The sequence below is a fragment of the Exophiala oligosperma genome, assembly GCF_000835515.1.
Source record: "Exophiala oligosperma strain CBS 72588 unplaced genomic scaffold supercont1.45, whole genome shotgun sequence".
Classification (NCBI taxonomy): domain Eukaryota; kingdom Fungi; phylum Ascomycota; class Eurotiomycetes; order Chaetothyriales; family Herpotrichiellaceae; genus Exophiala; species Exophiala oligosperma.
Genome location: NW_015622862.1, coordinates 9,737 through 31,901, shown reverse-complemented (window position 1 = coordinate 31,901; position 22,165 = coordinate 9,737). Strand labels below are relative to the sequence as shown.

The window sequence follows — 22,165 nt, the reverse complement described above, 5'->3', positions numbered from 1 at the left end:
TGCCTTCGAATAGCTCAGAAAGGCTACCTTTTATCGAGGGACATGCTTTATGGTCGAGAACAGTGACCTATACCTTTCTAGGGCGAGGTTGAAAACGACCCACCAGATTCCGTGCAGTCCCTAAAACAGAAACTAGTATAAGGTGTCAAAGCATACTAGTTCCCTTCCTGCTTCTTATATATACCGACCTTTTAGTCGCGAACAGTCTTCCGCAGATAACGAAATGCAGATGTTGATTCTCTGTTTTCGTGTGCTCCTTATTTACTTTTTACTACTCGTTACTTAATTGATTTCTGTATACACAGTCCTTAAAACCCCTGGGTCGAATTCCCCGAGGATAGGGATACGGATGCTAAGATATCCTTCATAAAATCTTGGCGGCGGCAACAAGAGGCTCGTAACGGAGGAGTTGTCCATGTCTATCGGTATCTTCTAGGAGAGACGATTCTCGAAGCTCTCAGTCGACGATGCAGTATCTACCTGGAGCAAGACCTGACCAGATAGTTTCATCTCCGCACCAGAATTTGTGCAACATTCTCTATTCCCCCGTTGCAAACCAAAATACCTCCGCCTGACTGTGTCTAGCAAGAGGTCACAAATGCCGAGTGGATCTTTTGGCAGCCATATAATCGCATCTCCAGTGGCGGTATTGCTGGATGTTGAATGGATCGGACTCTGGGATCCCCATGCTGGCGCGCAAAATCTCTCTCGAACAGGAGAGCTGTCAGCTCCATAGGCCGGTTCATCAACCATATTAACCCCATGACTCTTGAGAAGTGGCTGGTAAACTTGCTGCAAAATTGCTCGGTACTTTAGAGTCACGAAAAGAGTAAGGGAAACAAGGACGATTTGGCCGATGTCATGACCTAGGTGTGTCGGACTGATTTTGAGAATGAATAGACCAAGGAGACATATCTCTGATGTAATGAGACCCCAAAAGAGCTGAAATATAGCATGAAAGTAATGTATTCCACCATTGTCGAATGGAATGTAAGACGCATATAAGAGTCTATGTCGAAAGCAGACGAGGATGATACCAAAACTGACGAAGGAGATAGGTAATATCAAAGGTGCAAGCAATGCATATATCAATACTAGTACTCAGCTCGTTAGTGGTGACCTTTCGGACGTAAAGGAAAAGCATACCAATGTTAGCAATTGTGCAGTATAACGGATAAGTCCTTTCCCAGTCGACTCGGTCGTGTAAGTCATAGATTCGCTCAACTAAGTCCTTCGGTGTCCCTTTTCCTTTGGTGGGATCAAGGAGCAGTCTGAAGCGTCGGAACCAGGCAGGACCACGGAGTAGGGTAGAAGTAGCGAGCGACATTGCCTGCAGAAAGACGAAAGATAGAAAATAAGTGCTCGCCAGTGGCAAGTTCTGTGCGAGGAGACGTGGTACCCTTGTGATCCCACTGTCCAACACGGCGACAAGCGTTGGAATTAACCCGGATGAGACTGATGTGGTGATGAAGAGCTGCGTGAATAGAAAGTAGGAATAGAACGACTGGACCGACACATGGGACCCTTCCATCGTCGGATACTGTTTGTATGACGTGAGAGTTTGCAGAACAAATGGAAAAGTATCCACAAAAGCAGACGTCGCTAGTTGGGGCGCTATACCCTGAAGGGGGCCGATTAGCCACGGTGGTAATTTTGATTCGCCGTATATTAGATAGAGCCCAGAGGTTAGTTGGGAAAGAAACCCGCTCGCCCCGACTGGAACTGTCCATAAAATTATGAAGGCAACGATGCAGATATCGATGCCTCCCCGCCGAGCCTGTACACGATGATACGGACCTCGAATATTTGATAAGGTTATGCGAGACCGATCTGACCCTAAGTACTGTACTTTGAGATATGGCGCATTCATCGATAGTCGGGCAACCGAAAGAGCCTGAGCAATGAGATAGTCATCTATCTCCATCAGAGCAGAGCTAGCACCTTGAGGAAATTTTCGCTGCTCTCGGTCTATTTCGCGATTTATACCGACCAGTGTCTGATACAGCCAGGAGACTGGCCGCATTTCGTATGGAATCCAGTGTGACATTGCCCTTAGAAGACGTCCGCGAACGGTTTTTTCATATGAAGAGAAGCCAATATAGCGATGGCGTAACCTTTCAGTCACCCTGCGTTTGATATTAATCTTGTCTCCGGCCGATAGCTTGATTTCTTTGAGAATAAACGCCATCTCGCATCGTTCGATATTTCGGATCAACTGTTCGCGTTCCATAGAGAGATCCCCTTTGATATCATCGCTACGGACGAATCTCACGCTTCGAATGTGCGTTTCCCAGTGCTGGTAGTAAGCCCGAATCTTACGTTCGTCCTGGAGGTCCGTGGGAATGTCGGTGACTCCAACAAAGAACTGTCGAGAATCGGTGCCGTGCTCTCGGCAATAATTTTTGCTCAAGCGCATGCGCACTGAGACAGCTCGGTTGAGTTCGTAGGTGATGTGGACTAGGGTATAGCCAGCGAAGCAAGGCACGAATGCGGCGTAGATCCAGTAGTACTCGGCTTGCTCTGGAGCTAAGCTTGACCAGCTGAATCGGTCTAGGGGGTCCACCGAATCAGCCGAGCCCAAAAAGTAATTGAAAGTCATGATAGCTGGCGTTACGACAACCGCGGAAGACCCAAACAGTAGAAGTAGAAATCGGATGAATCGGTCGAAAAACAATGCCTCAATACCACAATCGTGCATAAGTGTTATATTCGACATCGTGATGTGGTTTCGTAGCAATCGCCAGGGCCGGCGACAAAACGGTTTTGCGAGTAGGTTAAGGTAGGAATGAATACGAGGCTCCCTATAATACTGTCAGCTCTACTTAGACTCAGGAATCGCCTACATGAATTACAAAATAAAGTCGAAGCGATCATATCTACTCAAGATGAAAAAGGCCGCGACAGAAAGCGTAAAAGCAAGCGAGCCAGCACAAATTGAAGATAGTAACGCAGTAGAAGAGAAGTTCTGTGCTTTGATAGCCTTCTCGTTCGCCGAGAGGGAGCTGTTCTCTGGCATTTTGGTTGAGAGACGTGGAAATGCAAGATTTAGGCGGTGGAAGCCCAGCTGTATCCATCACATCAGACAACACCTCCATAAGTAAGGCACGTGCTCGTGACCGCTGTCCCGGGATAAAGTATGGTTCTGACCTACCACAGGTTTCTACGGTAACCGGCATATATATCAGCAGATACTTCCTACGGATAGTATAGGCCCGACCTCACGCTGCTCCGCACTAGGATTGGCACCAACACAAGGTCTTGTCTCGTACTATCTCCTTCAGTATGGCAAACGTTACTGCCTATCGGCTTCACCACACAGTAGTCGGCCTCAGCTACCAATTAGTAAACCAGGCTGATGAAAAGCAAGCACTTCTAGATAGGACTCACGCACTGCAAATTCAGAATTCGGTGATCCAGAAAGAGAAGGAATGTTTAGCCAGACAAACCCAGGACAATCTACGGGAGACGCACCGACGCGTAAAACAAGTGGATGAACAAATCAAGGATATGAAGAGGGCTCTCAACAATATAGCGACCTTGGCGTCCAGCTTCAAAAGCGAGGCCAGCGCAAACAGCAAAGAATTCGACTTCGCTGAACATATCCTCAATCAAACCCAAAAATATATCAGGAACAAGCCGGCAGTGTCTACAGTGAGGCTTGCGCCAGAACCGTCTTCGGAAAGTGCTACAATGGAGGAGGGCTGGACGATGTCTTCCGATGAGCGATTGAACGATGAGTAGGGAAGGAAAGCGATGTCACCAGCGGCAAGAATATGAGAAACACCAATCTGGACACCAGAATCCTTTTATCTTAATTTAGTCGTTAGTGATCACGTCTGGTCGATAGGTTACGACCTAGAATGATAAGTTTCCACCACTTTAGTAGAGAGTTCTAAAGGCTAGTAACATTCTTGATCTCGAAAGAAACTCCCTATAGACGCTACTATCACCCTTTTCCGTTGGGGGTCGCAGCTGCGCTATTCATACAACAATAGTCAACTTATCGGGGGTATATAAATGTTAGAGATTAATCAATTATGTGTTCTAAATAAATCTAGATTGCCTCGATAGGTTTCTTAATAGTTTTGCAGCAACTTGTAATATAGTGAGTGACCCAACGTACAAGAAAGCATTCACTACTAGAAAAGGCCTTCTTGTCGACCCTTATCGCTTTTCCCTTAGTTTCCTACTTCGTGGCAGTACTAGTCCCTAAAATCCGGCAAATCTCTCTATGTAAGAAAGTAGCCCCTATGAGCTCTATAAAATCTGTAGATTTAGAGCGACGCTAGAAAGTGAGCTTAGGCCTAGACTGCGAAGTTTATATTGCTACTAGAAGTAATCTTAGGTGTCACCGCTCGCTGTAGTGTTTATACTTTATTGTGCCACCGATCTATGTTTAATTCTGACATCCGTCTTTAGGCCAATATAGAGTTAGATCATCCCTGAATTGTCACGTAGAGCTTGATTGTGACAAAGTTCTATCCATTCCCCCTCAGCCCTAGTGACCACATTTTCGTATCCCTTTAAGTACCATACCAGCTCATCTGCTCGCCTGAGCCACTCTGTGTCGGCTACTTGAGACCAATCAACTTTAGTGGATTGACTTCCGGTGTCATTAACCATGTGGACTGGACGAAGATAATAATTGAGATACATCTCTTGTGAAACCGAATATAGGCTGGAAACCATGGCTTCAGCTGATTCATAACAAGATCGGAAGAAGTTGACCTCCCTCCTTAATGCTGACAGCTGCCGGACGAGATCAATTTCTCTTTGTTCTTGTGAATTTGGTTTACGCTGCTTGGCTGATTGGAGGACCTCCTTCCTTAGTTCCAGGGCACTTGTCACTCCTCCAACTTCCTCAATGCATCTGTCAAAGAATTGAATAGATGGCACGCGATCTGGAACCTGCATTATCTTCCTTTTGCGTAACCCTGTGATACTCGGCTAGTGAGCTCTTCACACTGGGTAGCACTGTATCGTGAAGGAGGTTGTTTCCCGTCACCACCCACTGACAAGCTAAGCAAACACCACCGAAGCAAAAATGATTTTGTAGAACTGGGTTACTTTCACTGGTCAACGCGTCAAGGTCCACATTATACAATACTGTGCAAGACTGGCATCCTTATATCACTGCTCTTTTCTATACTTTAGATTTCGGTGGAAACCCAAATAATTGTATTTAGCTATTTACGGATTAATGATAGTTGTTCCCAAGTTAATCATCGCATGGAACGTAATGCATGGCTTACAGCAGTTTTACGTATCAGTAAAATATCTATGAGCCGTTTAGTGAATCTTTTCATGTGCAGTACTTCCACACATATGCGTGGGCCTCGGATTGCGACCACCGATCCCCATTCCTCCGTAGGCACCTAACTTCATCCGCCACGGGCAGGAGCCACCAGAAGTGTGCGGGTTCATATACACGTCACAAAGCTCCGACCACTAGTCTGTCATGACACGCGACTCTAGGCGCACCGCAAAGAGAAGTCCTTTCGTTGATGAAGTCAACATATTGGGCAAAGGAGCAATCCAGCGGAGATGGATTTCTATGAGCTGGCGAATCGCGGAGGTGCTGCTGCAGCACTTCCTGGCTGTTGAAGCTTTGGTCGCAGTCGTCGCAATCGAGGCTAGGAGCATGAGCTGGTGAATCACGAACGTGTTGCTCCAAACCCCGTTTGCTTGAGAATGAGCAGATTGCAGTTTGCGCATTCCACCATGGTATTGATCGTCCTCCAATGCTGACTCCAAAGTTCGCCGCCTTTTGCTATTGTCGCTGTCGTATTCCGGGGCACCGCGGCAATATACTGTTGTGGTTAGATAGACAGCAGTCTAATACGCTAGGGTGGTAGTGTTGACTCACCAGCTTACCGTTCAAGACCGATTGTCACCGTCCAATCGTATATTCCCACGTACGGAGCCCCCGATATATAAGGGAAACGAGGGTGTGAAAGATAATCTTATTGATCGATAACGTGTGCCAATCATGCAAGATATGCTCCCTCCCTTTAGAGCTCCAAGCAGTGTTGTGGATTGCTACCACACTTTTTAGCCTCTCCGTCGCCGAAGTCTAAATAGGAAGGAAGCACGCCTTGCCTATGTGAAATTCAAATCTAAGGTTTATTTCGAAGCTCAAGGATCGTGCACTGTCCACAGGTTCCTGCATACTATACGTGGTGCTCCGAGAGACCATTCCTTTTCCACCGTAACTATTGAATATTGGCCTGTACGTAAGTCGCTGTGGCCCTGAACACGGACAGTATAAAATCCGAATGAACTTCAACAACAACAACAATAGGAACGAAGTAAAATCTTGGTTGCGAGACCTGAAGGAGTAACCTCCACCAACTATGCCTGAACGTTTTCGTCGACAGAAAGTGCGCTTCCACGAGCAGAACGAAGAGGTCCTCCGTCACCCGTTTGACGACGAATATTCTGTCATGGCACATTTTTTGGACCATATCGACATGTGCCGACTTTGCATCGTACCTTTTCAAAAGGACAGAAATCCTATGTTGTGTCGAGAAGGCTACCTCCTCAGCAAAGACGTCTGCCGTTATGTCGGGCTTAGGAACGGGAGAGTGACCTCCGCCATAAGTTCACGGTCGCCACTTGAGATCGCAATTCCTCCGAGGTTTGCGATCATACGGCGACTCCTTACTGCTCGTCCACGGGACTTAAAGTCGCAGGGAGTAAACGATGGAGAGATGCCAAAGAGTCGGCCTGAATCCAGGCACGCACCTCACCAACGATCAGTGGAATACGTCACGATCTACCTCAATCTTCCCGCTTTAAAGATCCCTCTACATATCCGCCGTGCAGACCTGCAAAATATGTATACAACCTAGAGTCTTCCAGTATGGGGCGCGGATAATGCCATGCCTGGCAAGCCCCTAAAATGGCAGGAGCAGGAAGTACGGGTCTGGGGAAGAAACGAAAAGCCTGAAAGGCTCTATGAGTATAACAAAGCACTCTACTCAGTTGCGTTCGATGGCACTGTGGTGCCTATTATCGAATTAAGTGCCACACTAGCCGCTTGAGCAACCTGCATCATCATCTCGCTGCCATTCTCACTTTCCTGCAGCGCCTTTTGTAAGTCAGTCAGTTTGGATTCAATCCGAGAAATGCTGTGACAGCATTGATCAACTCTCTTTCGCAGCTCGTCAATTTGACGAGTTTGCCTGGGCGGAAGAGAAAAGTCAGTGGATAAACACGGCCTGTAACCATTCTGCCCTCACCTCTGCTCAAATTCTTCGAGACGTTCATCCGCTGTGCTTCTCGCTCGTTGTGCCACGTTGAGGAATTGTTTCACCAAGTGATGTCCTGACTTCGAGCCACTGGGCGGTAGAGCCGCAGAGGCGTTGTGTTGCTGTGCAGCCGCTCTTCGGGGTTCCTTCGATGTTCTACGACTTGGCTCCCAGACACCGTTCGGCCACCCATGATTCAGGATGCTCTGAGACCTTCCCTGAGAGAGGTCTGCATGCTCTGGAAAGACTGTGGGAGTGACAGGTGGACTGACTGCTGGCTGTTCCAATCCAAAAAGGTTGGGGTCAAAAAAACTATCCTCCATACCTTCAGGTGCCTGTTGCGTGAAGCTAGACATCTGATGTGGACTTAAATTTGACTTGACATGACTTGTTGAAGTATCAACACTGTGCAAACACGGGATCCAGTGGTCGGTAGAGCGGCTCCCCTTACCGCTCGATGCGAACGGCAGGCGGCTAAGTGCTCCGATCACCATCAAACAGACCCTGGTTTTACTGCAAAGTTAGCGACAAACTGTTATCCTATTACTGTACCGTTGAGTGGCGGGATTGCATTCCCGCCTTGAAAGTCCGGAGCTGGGGGGGCAAAATGGACCTCTGAATTGAGTGGTGCTCCAGGACGGCGGATGCTCATGGACAGATCCGCAACCACTATATTTCTGGGATAACATGAAACATCCATTGTCACACAATTTGCCACAATACTGACGTATTCCCACAGCAAGGCGTGGTGAAGCTAGAAATGAACCTTCAACCAAGATTTTTCACGCCACTGGGCCTCTAACCTTTGCTTGCAGCGCGAGATTTCCAGATTCGTTGGGCCTCCAAAGTCTTCGGTTTACTATGAGGAACAATTGATGAGAAATGGCCCGGTTTAGCAAAAAACGCTCCAATGTCAGATTGAAGTCCCGCAGCAGAGACCACCCCCCAACAAAAGAGGAAAAGGAATCTAAGGCGCAATATGAGCAGGCGAGGCGTCGACAATGGTGCGTGGTAAAGAAGACCAATGAACTCCACTCGTTATGTAACAAGAAGGTCTTCCTACTTGTGGTTGACGACCGTCGTGCCGATTTCCTCAGTTCCGAAGATATCTCCGAGGATTGGCCATATTCCTGGCAAAGACTGGTGAATGAATCCCTCCCGAGCACAGTACGAGCTTATTGACACCTTGCAGATGTCTGACCCTACTGTTCGACGCATAACGTACAAAACTAAACCGCAAACGCAACATTCGGACAAGCCCTACCCATTGGTCATCCCGAATCAGGCTTGGGGTGAAGTGACACCGGCAGACTCCGAAGATTCTGAGGATTCGTTGCAACCGATACAGAGCTTCCTTCGCGTCCATGAATTGGGTCGACTCTTGGAGCAGTTCCATCATCTTGGGCGCCATCGCGCCGCTTTTCTTAAAGGACTGAGAGTAGCACTATTTGGCGAATCGGGACGCCTCCCGGTGCAAGAGCAAGTATGAAATCTAGTCTATGATACCTCAATGGAAAAGAAGCCACGTGACAGAACTGATTTGGGTTTCACTATCTTAATAGCCTATCTACGATTTTAGTGATAGAATCCATATGCCCGTCACCAAGGTAACCCAAACAAAACTGACACCTCTGCTGGTAGCGGCCGAATCATATACCGCGGGAGATTGCAATATTGGCGCGGTCCAGCGAAAAGTGCCGTTCGACCAGTTCGTCCCACCAGTGCCAGTTCCTATGCCCGTAGCCATCACCGTGTTCATGTTCATACCTGTTCCAGAGAGCGTGGCAGTGCCAGAGCCAGAGCCAGTAAATCCGTTACCACTTCCTCCCGAGCATGGAACCCCTCCAGTTGTTGAGATCAACGGGCGTGCACTGGCCGGGGGTGGAAACGGCACTACCGATCCGGGGGGGTTTGTAGTCTCTGAAGATGTCGCGGCTTTGCTAGCTGTCGTCGCAGCCGCCGTGGCTGTCCCGGTAGTGCTGGTGGCAGTGAGCGTAACCTTTGGAGTAGAGAGCTGGCTGTCAAGGGGCCCACTCAAAGTATTGGGTAGAGCCGATGACTGCTCCGACTGCGTTACTGAGATGACCGCTATGCTATTTTGTCCCCACATTAGCCAAAAGCTTCCCAGTGAAATGAAACCTGATGGCGGTATCGACTGAGTCCAACTAACACTATGTTAGTCAATCTATAGGGCGGGGGGTCCAGGACTTACACAGAAGGCAGCAGTAGAAACCACCATCCAATTAATGTGAACGCTTGCATCTTCGATTCTGCCCCGAGGGACGAATTACTCCCAGTGAATGACTAAAGACCATTCAATTTAACTACGCTCAGGAGTCGAAAGGTTCCTCGCCATAGTATGGTTCATAATCTTCGCACTTGAAGACTTTATGGCCACCAATATTTGAGACCGCCTTTTTCCGAGGTATGGCTGACCAAATTTCTAGGAATATCCTATAAAACAGGCAAGGGCACGATTATCGGTCTTTAAAGTTCTACATTCAAATTCTCTTTTGGGAAATATGTCTGACTCTAGGAGTGATCCAAAAGGAAACGCCGAGGGAAAGGCAGGAGAGACCAGTGCAGGTAAGCAGGAAGATTCACAAGCTGCGCAAGATGCGCAAGATGCGATAAGTAGGGCGAAAAGGATCGAGACTCAGAGGGGAAAACATCAAGAGAGAAGAAATGAAATGAAAAAATGGAAGGTCGACAAAAAGGATCAACATGATAGAAAGAAGAAGCAACAAGAGTCCCTTCAACAACAGCTCGAACAGCTACTGAAACAAGATGAATCCGAGAGTCGTCGGACCGAGGAGCAAAAAATAAACAAGGACATTGACATGATCGACACCGATCTCAAGGCGATGGAGAACGACTCGGAAAACTTCATGGACTTTGAATACGGTGATGCGAATATCCCGAGGCCGTCAATCGAGACATCGACCGAAGATGATGATCAGGACAGCGATCCGGCTGCAATTCCCTTCCAAGCCGGCAGCGACACTTCAGAACTCTTTCCAGGAGCTCCCTGCGTGACGGTCGCCAAAAAGTGCATGAGAGGAAACAGAGACGAGTCACCGACGTACCTAAATCGCTATGGGCCTCGTAAATGTGGCTGGTTCGTGTTTAGCACCACCTTGTTACTTCCTGATGGCGCGGAAGAAAAGGACTTGGTCAATGTCTCCGAGAAAATGGACCGCATCTTGGATTATCCTCGACGACAGGGAGAACCCAAACCTAGACTCGGTGATGTGCAAGGGTTCTTGAACATAGTCTGGGATTACGGGAAGCTTGAAGGTGATCCGTTAGAGGCGGCAGAACTCTTGAATCCCCGAAAGGTTAAGCAGACCGATAAGTACCCAACCGAGAAAGAACGCCGGCACAATAAGCTAGACAAATATCCTCAAGTGAAAATACAGCTTCAGTTCAAGAAGAATTGGAAAACCGACTCCGTCGAGAAAGCAACTTCATGGGAACTAGGTTCCGCGTTTAGACAACTATACCGAAAGGAACAGATCAAGGCGGAGGACGAGGTATACCGTATGGCACTCAAGCAGGCGGAACGTTTTCTTCATTGGTACCAGTCAATCAAGCCGGATGACTTCGACGAGAAAGGCGTCTACAAGAGGTCGCCGAGTCGAGAACCAACCACGGTGCCGTTAAACAGGACAAGGACCACAACGACATCCATGTCCCCAACTCCGCCTCCGGAAACCACCCAGGCACCGAAGCCTGGTCAGACACAGCTTCCTACGCCACCGCCGGACGAAAAGACCCCTACGCCACCACCGGATAAAAAGGTAGGAAATAAGCCTCAAGTAGATCAAGATTCTACAAAAGGGAAGAAGAAAATGACTCGAGAGAGGTTCGAGAAGATTATACTAAAAGCATATAAAGATGCTGAAAATATAACAGGAGAAATGACTGAAGACCAGAATGATGAATGGGAAGTCTACTTTGATGCTTATGCTAGTAGAAAGGGGTACCCCCCCAAATAGCCACACATCTAGAGCAGCGAACTCGGGAGAAGCAGGAAATCCACTCATTTAGCGACATAGATATATTGAGTTGACTTGAAGAATCAGAATTGTCCGCAGGCGGACATTACCTAAACCATTCAAGTAGATTTAAGTTTACCCTTTGAGAGGTAGTCTGCGTACAGTACCATAGAGCCCATCGAGGTGGAGAATTTGGTTACGAATGCTCGTCGATCCTGACAAGTATTGAAGGCACTACAAATAGCCGTGGACAAGCTGCCAGAAAAAGACGATTATCGCGGCAAGCGCGATGAAAACCCCCTTCGTACAATACTGTAGAAAAGACACAAAGCTTGTATCCCGCTCCTGGGCGGCCAAATCAGAACGCAGGCTGTGGATACTACATTGTGCCACAGGATGATGTGCACAGGGAAACTTCATCGTCACAGGGTCCTAGGGATACTGCACACTGCAATACCTCAGAGTTCCATGGTGCTCCGGCTTATGGCTAGTTAGTTACGCAATGGTATATTGTGGTTTTCTAGGATAGTAACGGACCAAACAAGATAGAGCGTTATTTGGCATCCGTAAGCATGCGAAATACTGTCAAGAACGGTCGTCACACGGCTGATAATCTTTTATTCGATCTGAAAGACAACAAACTACGACTATAGGGACAGTAGAGCTCAACGAAGACTAAAAGAAACTCGTTTTAATTGATTCTTCTACAGAGCCCCCCTACAAAATCCCACGTCAAGGAGGTGAAGTGGAGTCTTGCAAAGGACGTCAGTGCACCCGTTCAATAACGGCCAAGCGAAGCTAGGTTGCTTACACTCGCAAAATGTCTTGTCTCATTCTCCCTGCATCATATTCCCGAGGGTGTAGCCGTGCAGTCATTGCGATATGGCCCATAGAACTTGACTTTTTGCATGTCGTACTTATTGTTAAACCAGCCTGCAACCTCACTAGGCATATTGCCGGCCGTTGGTCTAGCTGAAATAATATCGAGGATATCTTGATGAGGCTTGTAATCATCATAGATATCCGGATCATAAGTGCCAGTCCAATCGAAATTGTTAAGGTTAAAAATATCGACCGCGTTACTATATGTCGGAGGTGCTTCGCTAGTTCCTGTACCGCCGATAACAATCATTTGATCCGGATATGGAGCCACGCAAATATGATTTTGTCTTGCAGATCCTGTCCGTCCTGGACTGTTAGCCTTAACCCACGTAAATGAAGGGACCGTCAAGATCCAAACGGTATCCAATGCTTGACCTCCATTGCTATCCCAGCCTCCATACACAAATATTTCATGGTGAGAGCCATTCGCATCTGACGCCACAACAGTGCAAAACTGTGCAAGAGGTGTATCTGGGATAGGGGAACCCTCATTGAGCATTTGTAGGCTCCAAGTCCTAGTACCTATATCGTAGACGGGGAATTCTTTCAAGAAAGTTATTGACTCGGTGCTGTTGTCTTGAGCAATTTCAAAATTCATGTCCGCTGGCTTCAATACTCCTCCAATCGCAATCAGTATACCGGCTGTCGAAGTAGGCACCCAGACAAGACCGCCTTCACTGCGCCAGGTCGTGCCTTCGTCTAGTGGAGTCTTGATCCAATTTGCATGACCAAGTTCAGTCATCTGCACGGTTATCAACCAACGAGACTGGTCGGTAGGCTGGTCGAAATAAGAGTAGGTTGTCCCATTCTGATTATAGAAACCTCCAAAATAGAACCCAGAGTTTTCACTCGGGACATTAGTCCCGGCGCCGTTCGTGACTGTGATAAACGACCCATTTTGAGGGACGTAATTGAGGTTTGGCACACCGAGTTCAATGTCTGTAGTTTGGGATGGATCATACAAAGGTAAGCTCACTGTACGTGGACCGAGATTGGCGGAAGTAAGGCTTGTGCCACTGGTCGAATCATTAGCTATGGCCTCTCCTTAGAGTACGAACAACTTACCCCCAAGTATAGAATTCATCATAATCGGCGAACATATAACCGTCAATATAATAATTCTGAACTCCAGCTTCGGGAATGCTTTCGAACACCGCAGGCGGTTCACCCGTCGATATGCCGAATGGACTGTGCATGTCAAGCTTGAACAACATTCCATTAGAAGAATTTGCTGTCGTCAATGAGTCGATATCCCATGCCCCATCCTTCCAGGTCCCCGTTTGCATCCAACCACCCTCTATGTAGACATTGTCCCTGATCAGAGCCGCCCGAGGTCTGTCCCAATATGCGATTTCGTTCGAGGTGAAATCACCGATAACAAGGCGTGGTAAAAGGAGTAGCCAGATGCCAGAATGCATGAAGTATAACATGTTGGAAAGATTGTCGTGGAGAGAAAAAGGAACACCTCAGGAGAGGATTTCATCGAGTATAAGACTTGAGTCGCGCCAGATTTAGCGGCAAGATTCCTTATCCCTTATCCTTTGTAGGTGGGCGGTTTTCCAACCAATCGTCTCCATGTGCAGTAGAGTCCAATGGATTTACTTGTGGGCGCGCAATGGCACACTTTTGAATGGCCCCTACGACTTCAATGTGGTTGGTGGATTTAGGGGTGCAGCTCCGAGACCACAATAAAACGTGGACAAACATGCCATAGGTACCCTACAAGTGGAAAGGCTTTTGTATTTGCTTGTGTTCACAGTACTTCCAGAGATTAGATTGCTCCCTAAGCGGGTCATATAATGGGCTAGAATAAAGGACCCTTCTTGAACGAGTAGATTTTCATTATTGTATAAGCCGGATAACAAGCACTAGCGACACACCGTAAGGAGTAACTTCAGAGGAAGGCATCGCAAATCTGAATTGATCAGGTTCTTGACGGCCAAATTACATGCACCAGCATTTCTGAACCAGGAAGAGACATTATCCGTTTCAAAGCCTCTTGTCCAGAGATTATACCAGGCACCGCAACCGTTCGGTCGAGAAGGTTCACGTGTGAACAATTCATCTGCCCGGGATCTGCCACAAGCTGGATGTAGATGTTAATCGACTGACTGTTGAGACCAATGTAATGGAATACCCATCGTCGGTTTAGCAGCCCACAGGAGCAAACTTGACGCTGGATGATCATTTTCGGTAGCGTATGGTATAATCCTGCCACATCCCCAACCATACCGGGAACAGCTTGGAAAATGAGTTTATTGACATCACTCCCAGGTTGAATCCAGGGCTCTGCCCGCACCACCACCTCCAGATTCGAGGCTTTGGACAAAAGTACCCAATCCCTGCCATCCAAATAACAGGCACCGTCGAGGAATAAGACTGACAGATGGCGTGTCCAGAGAATTGCGTGGATTGTTGACGGAGATAGGAGCCACAAGAGACTCGATCTCAATGTCAACGCCGTCAAGGTCTTCGAAGTGGACAATAGGGCGTTCCTTAGTAGTTCGTTAATGTCATCCTGTCTTGTTGAAGTAGCTATGCCATCACACTCTATAGCCAGTGAGATGAGATTCTCGCAGCGCGTAAAGGGGAATGCTTTGTTAACCGCTTCCACTTTATGAAGAGACAGATGCCGCAATTTACCGAAAATCGTTTCGATTTTGCCGACTAAATGAGTCTCGTGACAATAGAGGTATTGCAACGATTCAGCCATCCGGCCAAAAAGATCGTTGAATTTAGTGGTAACGACAAGGGGCCCTTTCAATACGCAAAATGTCAAGCTTTGCGACCGTCCAGTAAAAAGAACCGGAATATTGCTCCAGGAGTTTCCTCCAACTTCAAGGTACGTAAGTAGAGGATAAAGATCAAGGTCGACCAAGTTAACAATCGACCGGGTATTCCGTGTTCGAGGCTCTGAAATTCGAATCTCTAAACTTCGAAGTTCGTCCAGGGAGGGGAGAGTCCTTGAGACATGTCTTATGGGTAACTTAATAGATAGTGAATGTAATCGGGAACAGACTGTGGCTCCGCTCTGTCCTCGTAGGGCCATAGTTATCCCTGACCAACCACAAAAAAGTTGAGTAGCGTCGATAGAGGGGCTTTCAATATCTAGGCTATTTCGTTCAATTAGCTTTGTCTCCACCTAGTAACCCGGGGCTGGGCACACCGGAGATGGATCATTGAGTGCGCGTTCTGAATCAGAGAACAGATCATAGCAAAGCACAGATTGCGGAATTCCGACCACATCTGGTCCGGTATCGGGGCTGCAGATCGGCACCCACAGAGGAGATTCCTGTCTGTGATCGTCAATTCACGAATACGTGATGCCCGGACCTTATCGACCAAGATTTGAATCACTTTCAGACGTTGCATTTCTGTGTGGAAGTTTCCACAGCTTAAGCAATTTGGGACTATGTTGAAGATTAGATCTCGGTCCAATAGTGGCATTCCGATCCTGTTGAGCTTGCGGCATACACGTACTACTGCAAGTACGTCTTGAATATCGAGCTAACGCACGTTACTCGCCATCCGCCACGGTGCGAGAGTGGATTTTCTTACGCAGTCCAAGACACCAGCTATAGTCTCGTCTGAGATCAGTTCAAAATGGTTCATATTGAGGCCGGCAATGTTGGCCTACGCCTTAAGGAACTGTACCACCAACTTCTAACAAGGCGAGTTAGGAAGCACTAAGCTGACGCTGTATATAACATTACAACAACGAGTGAACGCCGCCGAACTGATCTGTATCACTGTCGAAGTTGTGGCTGACCTGAAGATATAGTGGTGGCGCACTGAAATGCTTTACTTCAGTAAATCGTGGTAGGGCTCTTACGGATGCGAATATTTTTCTCCTATAAATGGTAGAGTCCAAGTTCCTCAAGCAGAAAGACATGTTAATTCAGATACCAGGAATATTCAATCGTACGTAAAGTTGATGGAGTGTCGTGGCACGCTTACTATAGTCTACGATCTAGCAAAGCTACTAGTTGATTCTTTTACAAAATGCTTCGGCTGCCGAGAGTATAAGACACCCCTCCACCAGAATACGCCGTCCTTCGAGTCCATTCGTTTCGTCCGTAGCACGGCTCCTTCGATCAGCGAGAGTTTACGGACGCATCTACAAGAAGATATTTTCTCATTGTGTAGAAGGAATTAGAGAGACCTCGCCTATCGAGAAGACTGAAAATGACGCAGCAGAAGATCCTCGGGAATTGCAATGCTGCAGTTAACCGGAAATATTCTCCTACCTTAGGAGCTAGGTAAAAGCCCGACTAGGACAAAGCAATTCCGTTGCTACCACGTTGGTTTACTGTCAGTTGTTTCACTAGGCAGAATTTTTACTGAGGCTAGATTCACCATGTTAAATAAGACTAAGCTATTCGCGTAATGCTAAAAATTGCCACAGATCTCGTTGTACTCCACTTAATTTGCTTATAAGTAGGTAAGTCTAGACACCAGCATTTCGCGTGGGCTTATATCGAAGATATATATTTTGATAGAGTACAGTCACAATTCCGGAAGAGTCTCTCAAGAATTCATACCAATGTATATCTCCCATCCTGAAAACCTGTCAAATATTTAGAATGAGCCTTGAGGAAGAAGATTTTCTTGAACCGGCCCACCAGCACAGTCTTGCGGACCTTTCTAGAGTAGTAGCAGGACCACCTCTATCAGATTACCACGTAAGAAAGGAGCTAGTGGACATGTTTCGACAAATTTACGTCTCAACTTCCATTGCTCTCGCCTCACTTCAAAGAACGAGGCTATTATATAAAGAATTTGTGCTTACACAACGCGCAAAATCGACAATCCGCTCAACTCGAGCATTCGATCAGGAAATATACCTCTATAATGCTCAAAGACGGCTGAAGGCAGAACGATATTACTTTGTAGATGAGGTCATCCCGGACTGGTTCCAGAAAGAATTGGTCCTAAGAACTCTATTGATTAAATCAGATATAGGACTCAAGCTCGCTGGCGTCTATAGTGCCTTGGAGTCATGGTTGATAGAGGTGAAGGTACTGGTGAACAGTTGGGTTGAGGAATTTCGCGCTCTAGACAGTACCTCCCCTTGAAACAGTACCAAGAAGTAAATCGACGACACCGCGTAGTCACTATTCTCAATTTTTGTTGTAGGCTTTTGGGTATCAGAGATAGGAAAGCAGATAGTAATCTTTTCTACCGTCCAACAATGCTTGGCTGAAATAGTGTTTCTGAAAGTTCAGCGGTTCTGAACAACTGATGGTACATTTGTCGTTTGTAAGGGGTTTTCTACGAGACTGTCAGTGAATGCATACCGCCTTTAATGCCTGAAAAGTCTTCTTACGCTCTCGTAAACGCTGGTGATATTGATTGACTTCAATAAGTACCAGGGTCTTCGCTGTTCTTTCGTCGTAATCAGACCTGATTTCAGGCAGTGTGGTATTCATCCACCTGTCCACCTCATCACGCCATCTGAGGAAATCTTCCAGGTGTATAACACGTTGGTGACACTGTTGACAAGAGTCTATGCACCGCTGCTCGGAGGCGAGGCCGGATATGGTCTGGTTGTTCTTGAGATTATGCTGAAGGCTTGTATCCAAATTCTTTGCTCGATCCTCCCTGTCCATTTCCAACGGACCTTCTACCATACCAGCTACTCCAGCGACTAGTCGATCTCCTACTATCGAGGTTATACGAGGAAGTTCTGCTCCAGATTCAAGGCTCAAAGTATTAAACCTATCCAAGCGTCAGTGAATAGCAGTGTAGATAAGAACAAAGGAGAAGATTGATTCTAGCAGGGTCTCGAAATCTTCCAATTTGGACAGTAATACGATGGCACGTCCGTTGACACTTCAAGTAATAAACCTACCAATGGGGAGGGTGCATACACTCTGACCGCACTATAACCTAGTACACCTAGACCAAACAGCAGGTAGAAACCACCCCCCAGATTTTCGTGGCCCTCTTCTTTATGAAAAGATGGGAGAACTTTATAGAGGTTTTATAAAACTATATTCTACAGGAATTCATAGGGTTCGAAGCTAAATTTCTTATGGTGCCTAGAAACTGAAAATACCGTAGAACATAGTGGTCGTGAAGTTAATTCAACATGAGATCCTATGGATGCTTAAAGCTGTCTGCCCACTAGATTCCATCGTTAGGAAAAGCTCCACTCCCACGGAGTATAGGGTATGATTCGTAGGTGGTCGGATCAGTCTAGAAGGATACTCCTATACTGTAATTGTGTCTCACAAGAGCAGGTAGGTTTCCAGTTGCAGAATCTGAGATTTTATTGTATCGTGCTGTGTGGTGAAGACCTCGTAGGACAAACACGTAATTTATCAATGTTCCTTACTCCACGGTTTCCTATGTCAAATTCATAGTTTGGACAGCCCATCGCTCAGCCTTTTATAAGCGACGACTTGCGAGTCAAGCGTCCTGCGCAGGAGCGCTGATGGATAGATCGGGATCTCATTTGCGGTTGTGCAGCCGGCAATGGGGTCTTTATATGCGCATAGACTTTCGGGAGGGCCTTGCGCGTCAGTAGAGCCTCCATGGATCAATACGACGCAGGCTTTAGGTGTTTCTTGGCCCGATGCTCCCCCGATATCGACGAATGCGGTGACGACTGGTCTACCTACTCCCCTCGCGACGGCTACAAGTGACCAAATTTCCGATAAGAGAGGATTGAGCTATAACGACCCAACGTTGACAGCGGCTTTCCAAGGAGCCATGGTTACTTGGGGCTATGACTGGACCAGCCGAACGGGGGAGTTGCCCCTGGAAATTGAATATGTTCCAATGCTGTGGGGCCTTGGGGGCACATCCACTTGGACGTCCGACGCCACCGCTGCTATCGAAGCAGGTTCAAGGCATCTCTTATCCTTCAACGAGCCGGATATTCCTACACAGGCCAACCTTTCACCAGACGTCGCTGCGGTGAGCCACATCCTATATATGAATCCGCTTTCGGATCGGGCTTGGATTGGCTCACCAGCGATCTCGAATGGCGTCAGTGACAGCCAAACTATGGGGATTGCTTGGTTAGAGCAATTTTTCAAGGCCTGTAACTCTTCTTGTGTTGTCGATTTTGTTACGTTTCATTGGTATAGTGACGCCAGCCAGCTAAGTGACCTACAATCTCACGTTGAAAATGTTGCGTCTATTGCCTCGCATAATGGGATCGACACCGTCTGGCTCACCGAATTCGGTGTAACAGGCACCGAGGTTGATCAAGAGTCATTTCTTACGTCTGCTTTGGCCTGGCTGGATGAACATGACCAGGTGGAAAGGTACTCTTATTTCATGTGTGGTAACGGCACTCTGCTGGATGGCTCTTCGCTATCGGGGCTAGGGCGCATCTATAGTGATGGCTCACCGGAATGATCAAGATGAATAAAGCACAGTTTGCATAGCCTCATGTTTATGACTCGCATGGGGCTTGATATTCATATAGACTCGGAGATCGTAGCACAAAATTGAATAGGATTGTATCCATGAGCGTTGTTCCATGACCCGTCTTGATCTTGAAGTAGAGATCGTTATTTCAGTACACTTTGCACAGCTACGCTGGGCCCAAGGGAAAGGTCAAATATTCAGGGCACACAATCAACAGCACCCACCCCCTTCAGGCAATGCTGGATGAATCTCACGCGCCGCCTCTCAGTGTCAAGACTCTAGGCCTAAGTTGGCCTCATTGATCGAGTCATCCTTCGAGTGACCAAAGTACCCTGAGCCCCATGGTCCTCTCCCGTTTCATACTCTGCATCACCACCAGTATCGTAGTTTTCCGAAGGATTAGGTATGATGTGGACCACACCGTTCTCCCTCAGCCCCAATCAACGAAGACTATCCCCCATCTCCCAGGAATGAACTGTCTTCACTTCATGACCTTGTATCTCAATAATATAGATGTAATCTTCTGCCTTGACCTGTTCGTCTCCTTGCTGCGCAGCTTTTTCCCAACCCTTGACAAGATTGCGGAAAGGCTTCTTTGAAGCGGCTTCGATAGCCATCTCCCACTCACCCTTTCGACCCTTGATGGTGGAGTGAATGAGATATCGATTGTACGGATCAGTCTCTTGGAGTTCGGGAATAGGTGTACAAGTATAAGGAAAGAGTGGACCGCCAGTAGTCGTGACACTGGTAGCTTCATCGGCCTCGATGGACTGAACAGGCGTGGAGGAAGACATGTCGAGAATTTAATGATCTCGAGGTTCAGTTGATGCTGGGCTGAAATGACTAAATGGCGCTGAAGTGGTGAGATGCGAAAATGGAAAGAATTCGAAGATGACTATCTAGGAAGCACAGAGTACTAGATTCAGTTTTGGAAGGCGTGAAAAAGAAGTGTCACGCGACTCTCCTGGCTAACAAGTGCTTTGTCAAGGAGGGCCTTCATGACCGTACTGATACTAGCTATCGAGGGCGTCAAAGGGGTCCTCTTAGGTAGCTACATCCAACCTCCCCAGAATTGCCTCCACTTTGCTTTGTAAAGTCCTCACTTGTTCTTGCAGACCGTGCAGAGCTTCTTGGAATTGTTGCAACCCATTAACCATCACCTTGTTCTGTCGTTCCATTTCCTCGAAGCTCCTCATTCGCTGGAATTGCTCTGCAGTTCGTTGTTGCAAGGTTGCTTTGAGCCATTTATTTTTCAATTCCATTTGAGACAGTCGATTGTTCACAGATTCATCACGCTCCCGGAGTTGTAAATTGGGTGCGTCCGGCGATGGTGTTTGTTCAATGCATGGCTGATCTCTTTGTGCTTCGGTCTTGGGCTCCTCGACCAGCTGTAATGGTGAGGTGATCATAGTCTTGATGCTCTCCATAATATTTGCAGATGACTCTTGACGGCATCACACTGTCAGCGGCACCGGTGTAACGGACTTTCAGATTCTTACCTGACTGGTCCCAACGACTTTGGGCTACTATACATTTGAACACAGCGGAGAGGAACGGTTATATACTTATCGACGACTTCATGTGACTTCCTGGTCAAAAGCTCGCGATAATTTGAACCTCGAACACAGGAGTCACCACTCGCTCCGGGTTGACCGCCAGCTTCCGCAACAATCCGTGGTCATTGATTATCTGCACGCAGTGGTGTGACCTTCTGCTGCGGTGGGAGGCCGTTATTGAGACCCAAGACTGTTTCAGGACCGCGGTGGCTCGGCACGCTAGAAGCAGCCCGAATAATGGTCATGGCCGTCCTTTGGCTGCTTCAAGAATGGAGAGACAAGGCTCACTGGTCGTGACAAGGCCGACTGACCTTCCCGTACGAGAGGCCGACCCTTGTGGCAACGCTGGTGGCCAAGTGTCCATTAGCGGCAGAGGATTCCGCACCACTAGAGGCGACTCGTAGAGATGAGGCTCCAAGCTCGTAACCCACAGAAAAGTGAGGAAACCTTGGTTTGGGTCGGTTGCCTCAGAGGCCTAAGATCTTCCTCGTTAAAGCAGTGATGACCACTTGGAGGGAAAGGCAACACTACCTTCATCCTATAGACCGACAAATCCATACCACTCTCGACCCAAAAGACATGTCACACTACCTAAGAACTTACATCATTGGACGGTTGGAGAGACGTATAGGCGCAACAACGGAAAAGATAGGAGACTTAACGACGTCATGCCAAAAACATGATGTGTCAAGATACCCCGAGGCGGATGCGTGTCCCTGCCAGGCGAAAGAATATTGGAACCTTGACCGTCTTGACGAATCTGTCCACAGACTCAAATACCTCGATCACTCGCTATGTCGGTGGTTCATATGGTACATCTGGTCCTCAACGAAGAATCCCCGGTTCCCCCAAGAAAGCATACAAGTCTGGTCGCAAACTCAACCAATCGCAGCTTGGCAGAAATTCGGAGTGGCTCAGAGGAACGGCGAGGCCTCCCCGAGCAATCGGCGAGGGTACATCTACTATAAGAACTCGCGGGAAGTGTCCTCCAGGCCAGCTGCAGCCACAAATTCTGAGTAGCTACTAGTTCATCTATGAAGCACCTATTAGAGCAGGTTGGGGTGGATTGATCACGGAATTGGTCGGAATATCGTACAGT

General features: G+C 47.5%; 5 protein-coding genes across 5 annotated transcripts; 2 read left to right on the top strand and 3 right to left on the bottom strand.

Moving 5' to 3' along the window:
* Nucleotides 1–2,885: 2,885 nt before the first annotated feature.
* Nucleotides 2,886–3,741, top strand: PV06_11622 (uncharacterized protein; the record flags this gene model as incomplete). Its single annotated transcript, XM_016413330.1, has 2 exons — nt 2,886–3,097; nt 3,282–3,741. The coding sequence occupies 2 exons, from the start codon at nt 2,886–2,888 to the stop codon at nt 3,739–3,741; spliced, it is 672 nt and encodes a 223-aa protein (XP_016256296.1).
* Nucleotides 3,742–8,817: 5,076 nt separating this feature from the next.
* On the bottom strand, nt 8,818–9,512 carry PV06_11621 (uncharacterized protein; the record flags this gene model as incomplete). The annotated part of the gene is made up of 2 exons (XM_016413329.1): nt 8,818–9,415; nt 9,463–9,512. The coding sequence occupies 2 exons, from the start codon at nt 9,510–9,512 to the stop codon at nt 8,818–8,820; spliced, it is 648 nt and encodes a 215-aa protein (XP_016256295.1).
* Nucleotides 9,513–18,607: 9,095 nt separating this feature from the next.
* Nucleotides 18,608–19,498, top strand: PV06_11620 (uncharacterized protein; the record flags this gene model as incomplete). The annotated part of the gene is made up of 1 exon (XM_016413328.1): nt 18,608–19,498. One exon carries the CDS (start codon nt 18,608–18,610, stop codon nt 19,496–19,498), a length of 891 nt encoding a protein of 296 aa, XP_016256294.1.
* A 113-nt stretch (nt 19,499–19,611) lies between these two features.
* On the bottom strand, nt 19,612–20,304 carry PV06_11619 (uncharacterized protein; the record flags this gene model as incomplete). Its single annotated transcript, XM_016413327.1, has 1 exon — nt 19,612–20,304. One exon carries the CDS (start codon nt 20,302–20,304, stop codon nt 19,951–19,953), a length of 354 nt encoding a protein of 117 aa, XP_016256293.1. The 3' UTR covers nt 19,612–19,950.
* A 249-nt stretch (nt 20,305–20,553) lies between these two features.
* PV06_11618 (uncharacterized protein) lies at nt 20,554–20,956 on the bottom strand (the record flags this gene model as incomplete). The annotated part of the gene is made up of 1 exon (XM_016413326.1): nt 20,554–20,956. Exon 1 carries the CDS (start codon nt 20,935–20,937, stop codon nt 20,554–20,556), a length of 384 nt encoding a protein of 127 aa, XP_016256292.1. The 5' UTR covers nt 20,938–20,956.
* Nucleotides 20,957–22,165: the final 1,209 nt, after the last annotated feature.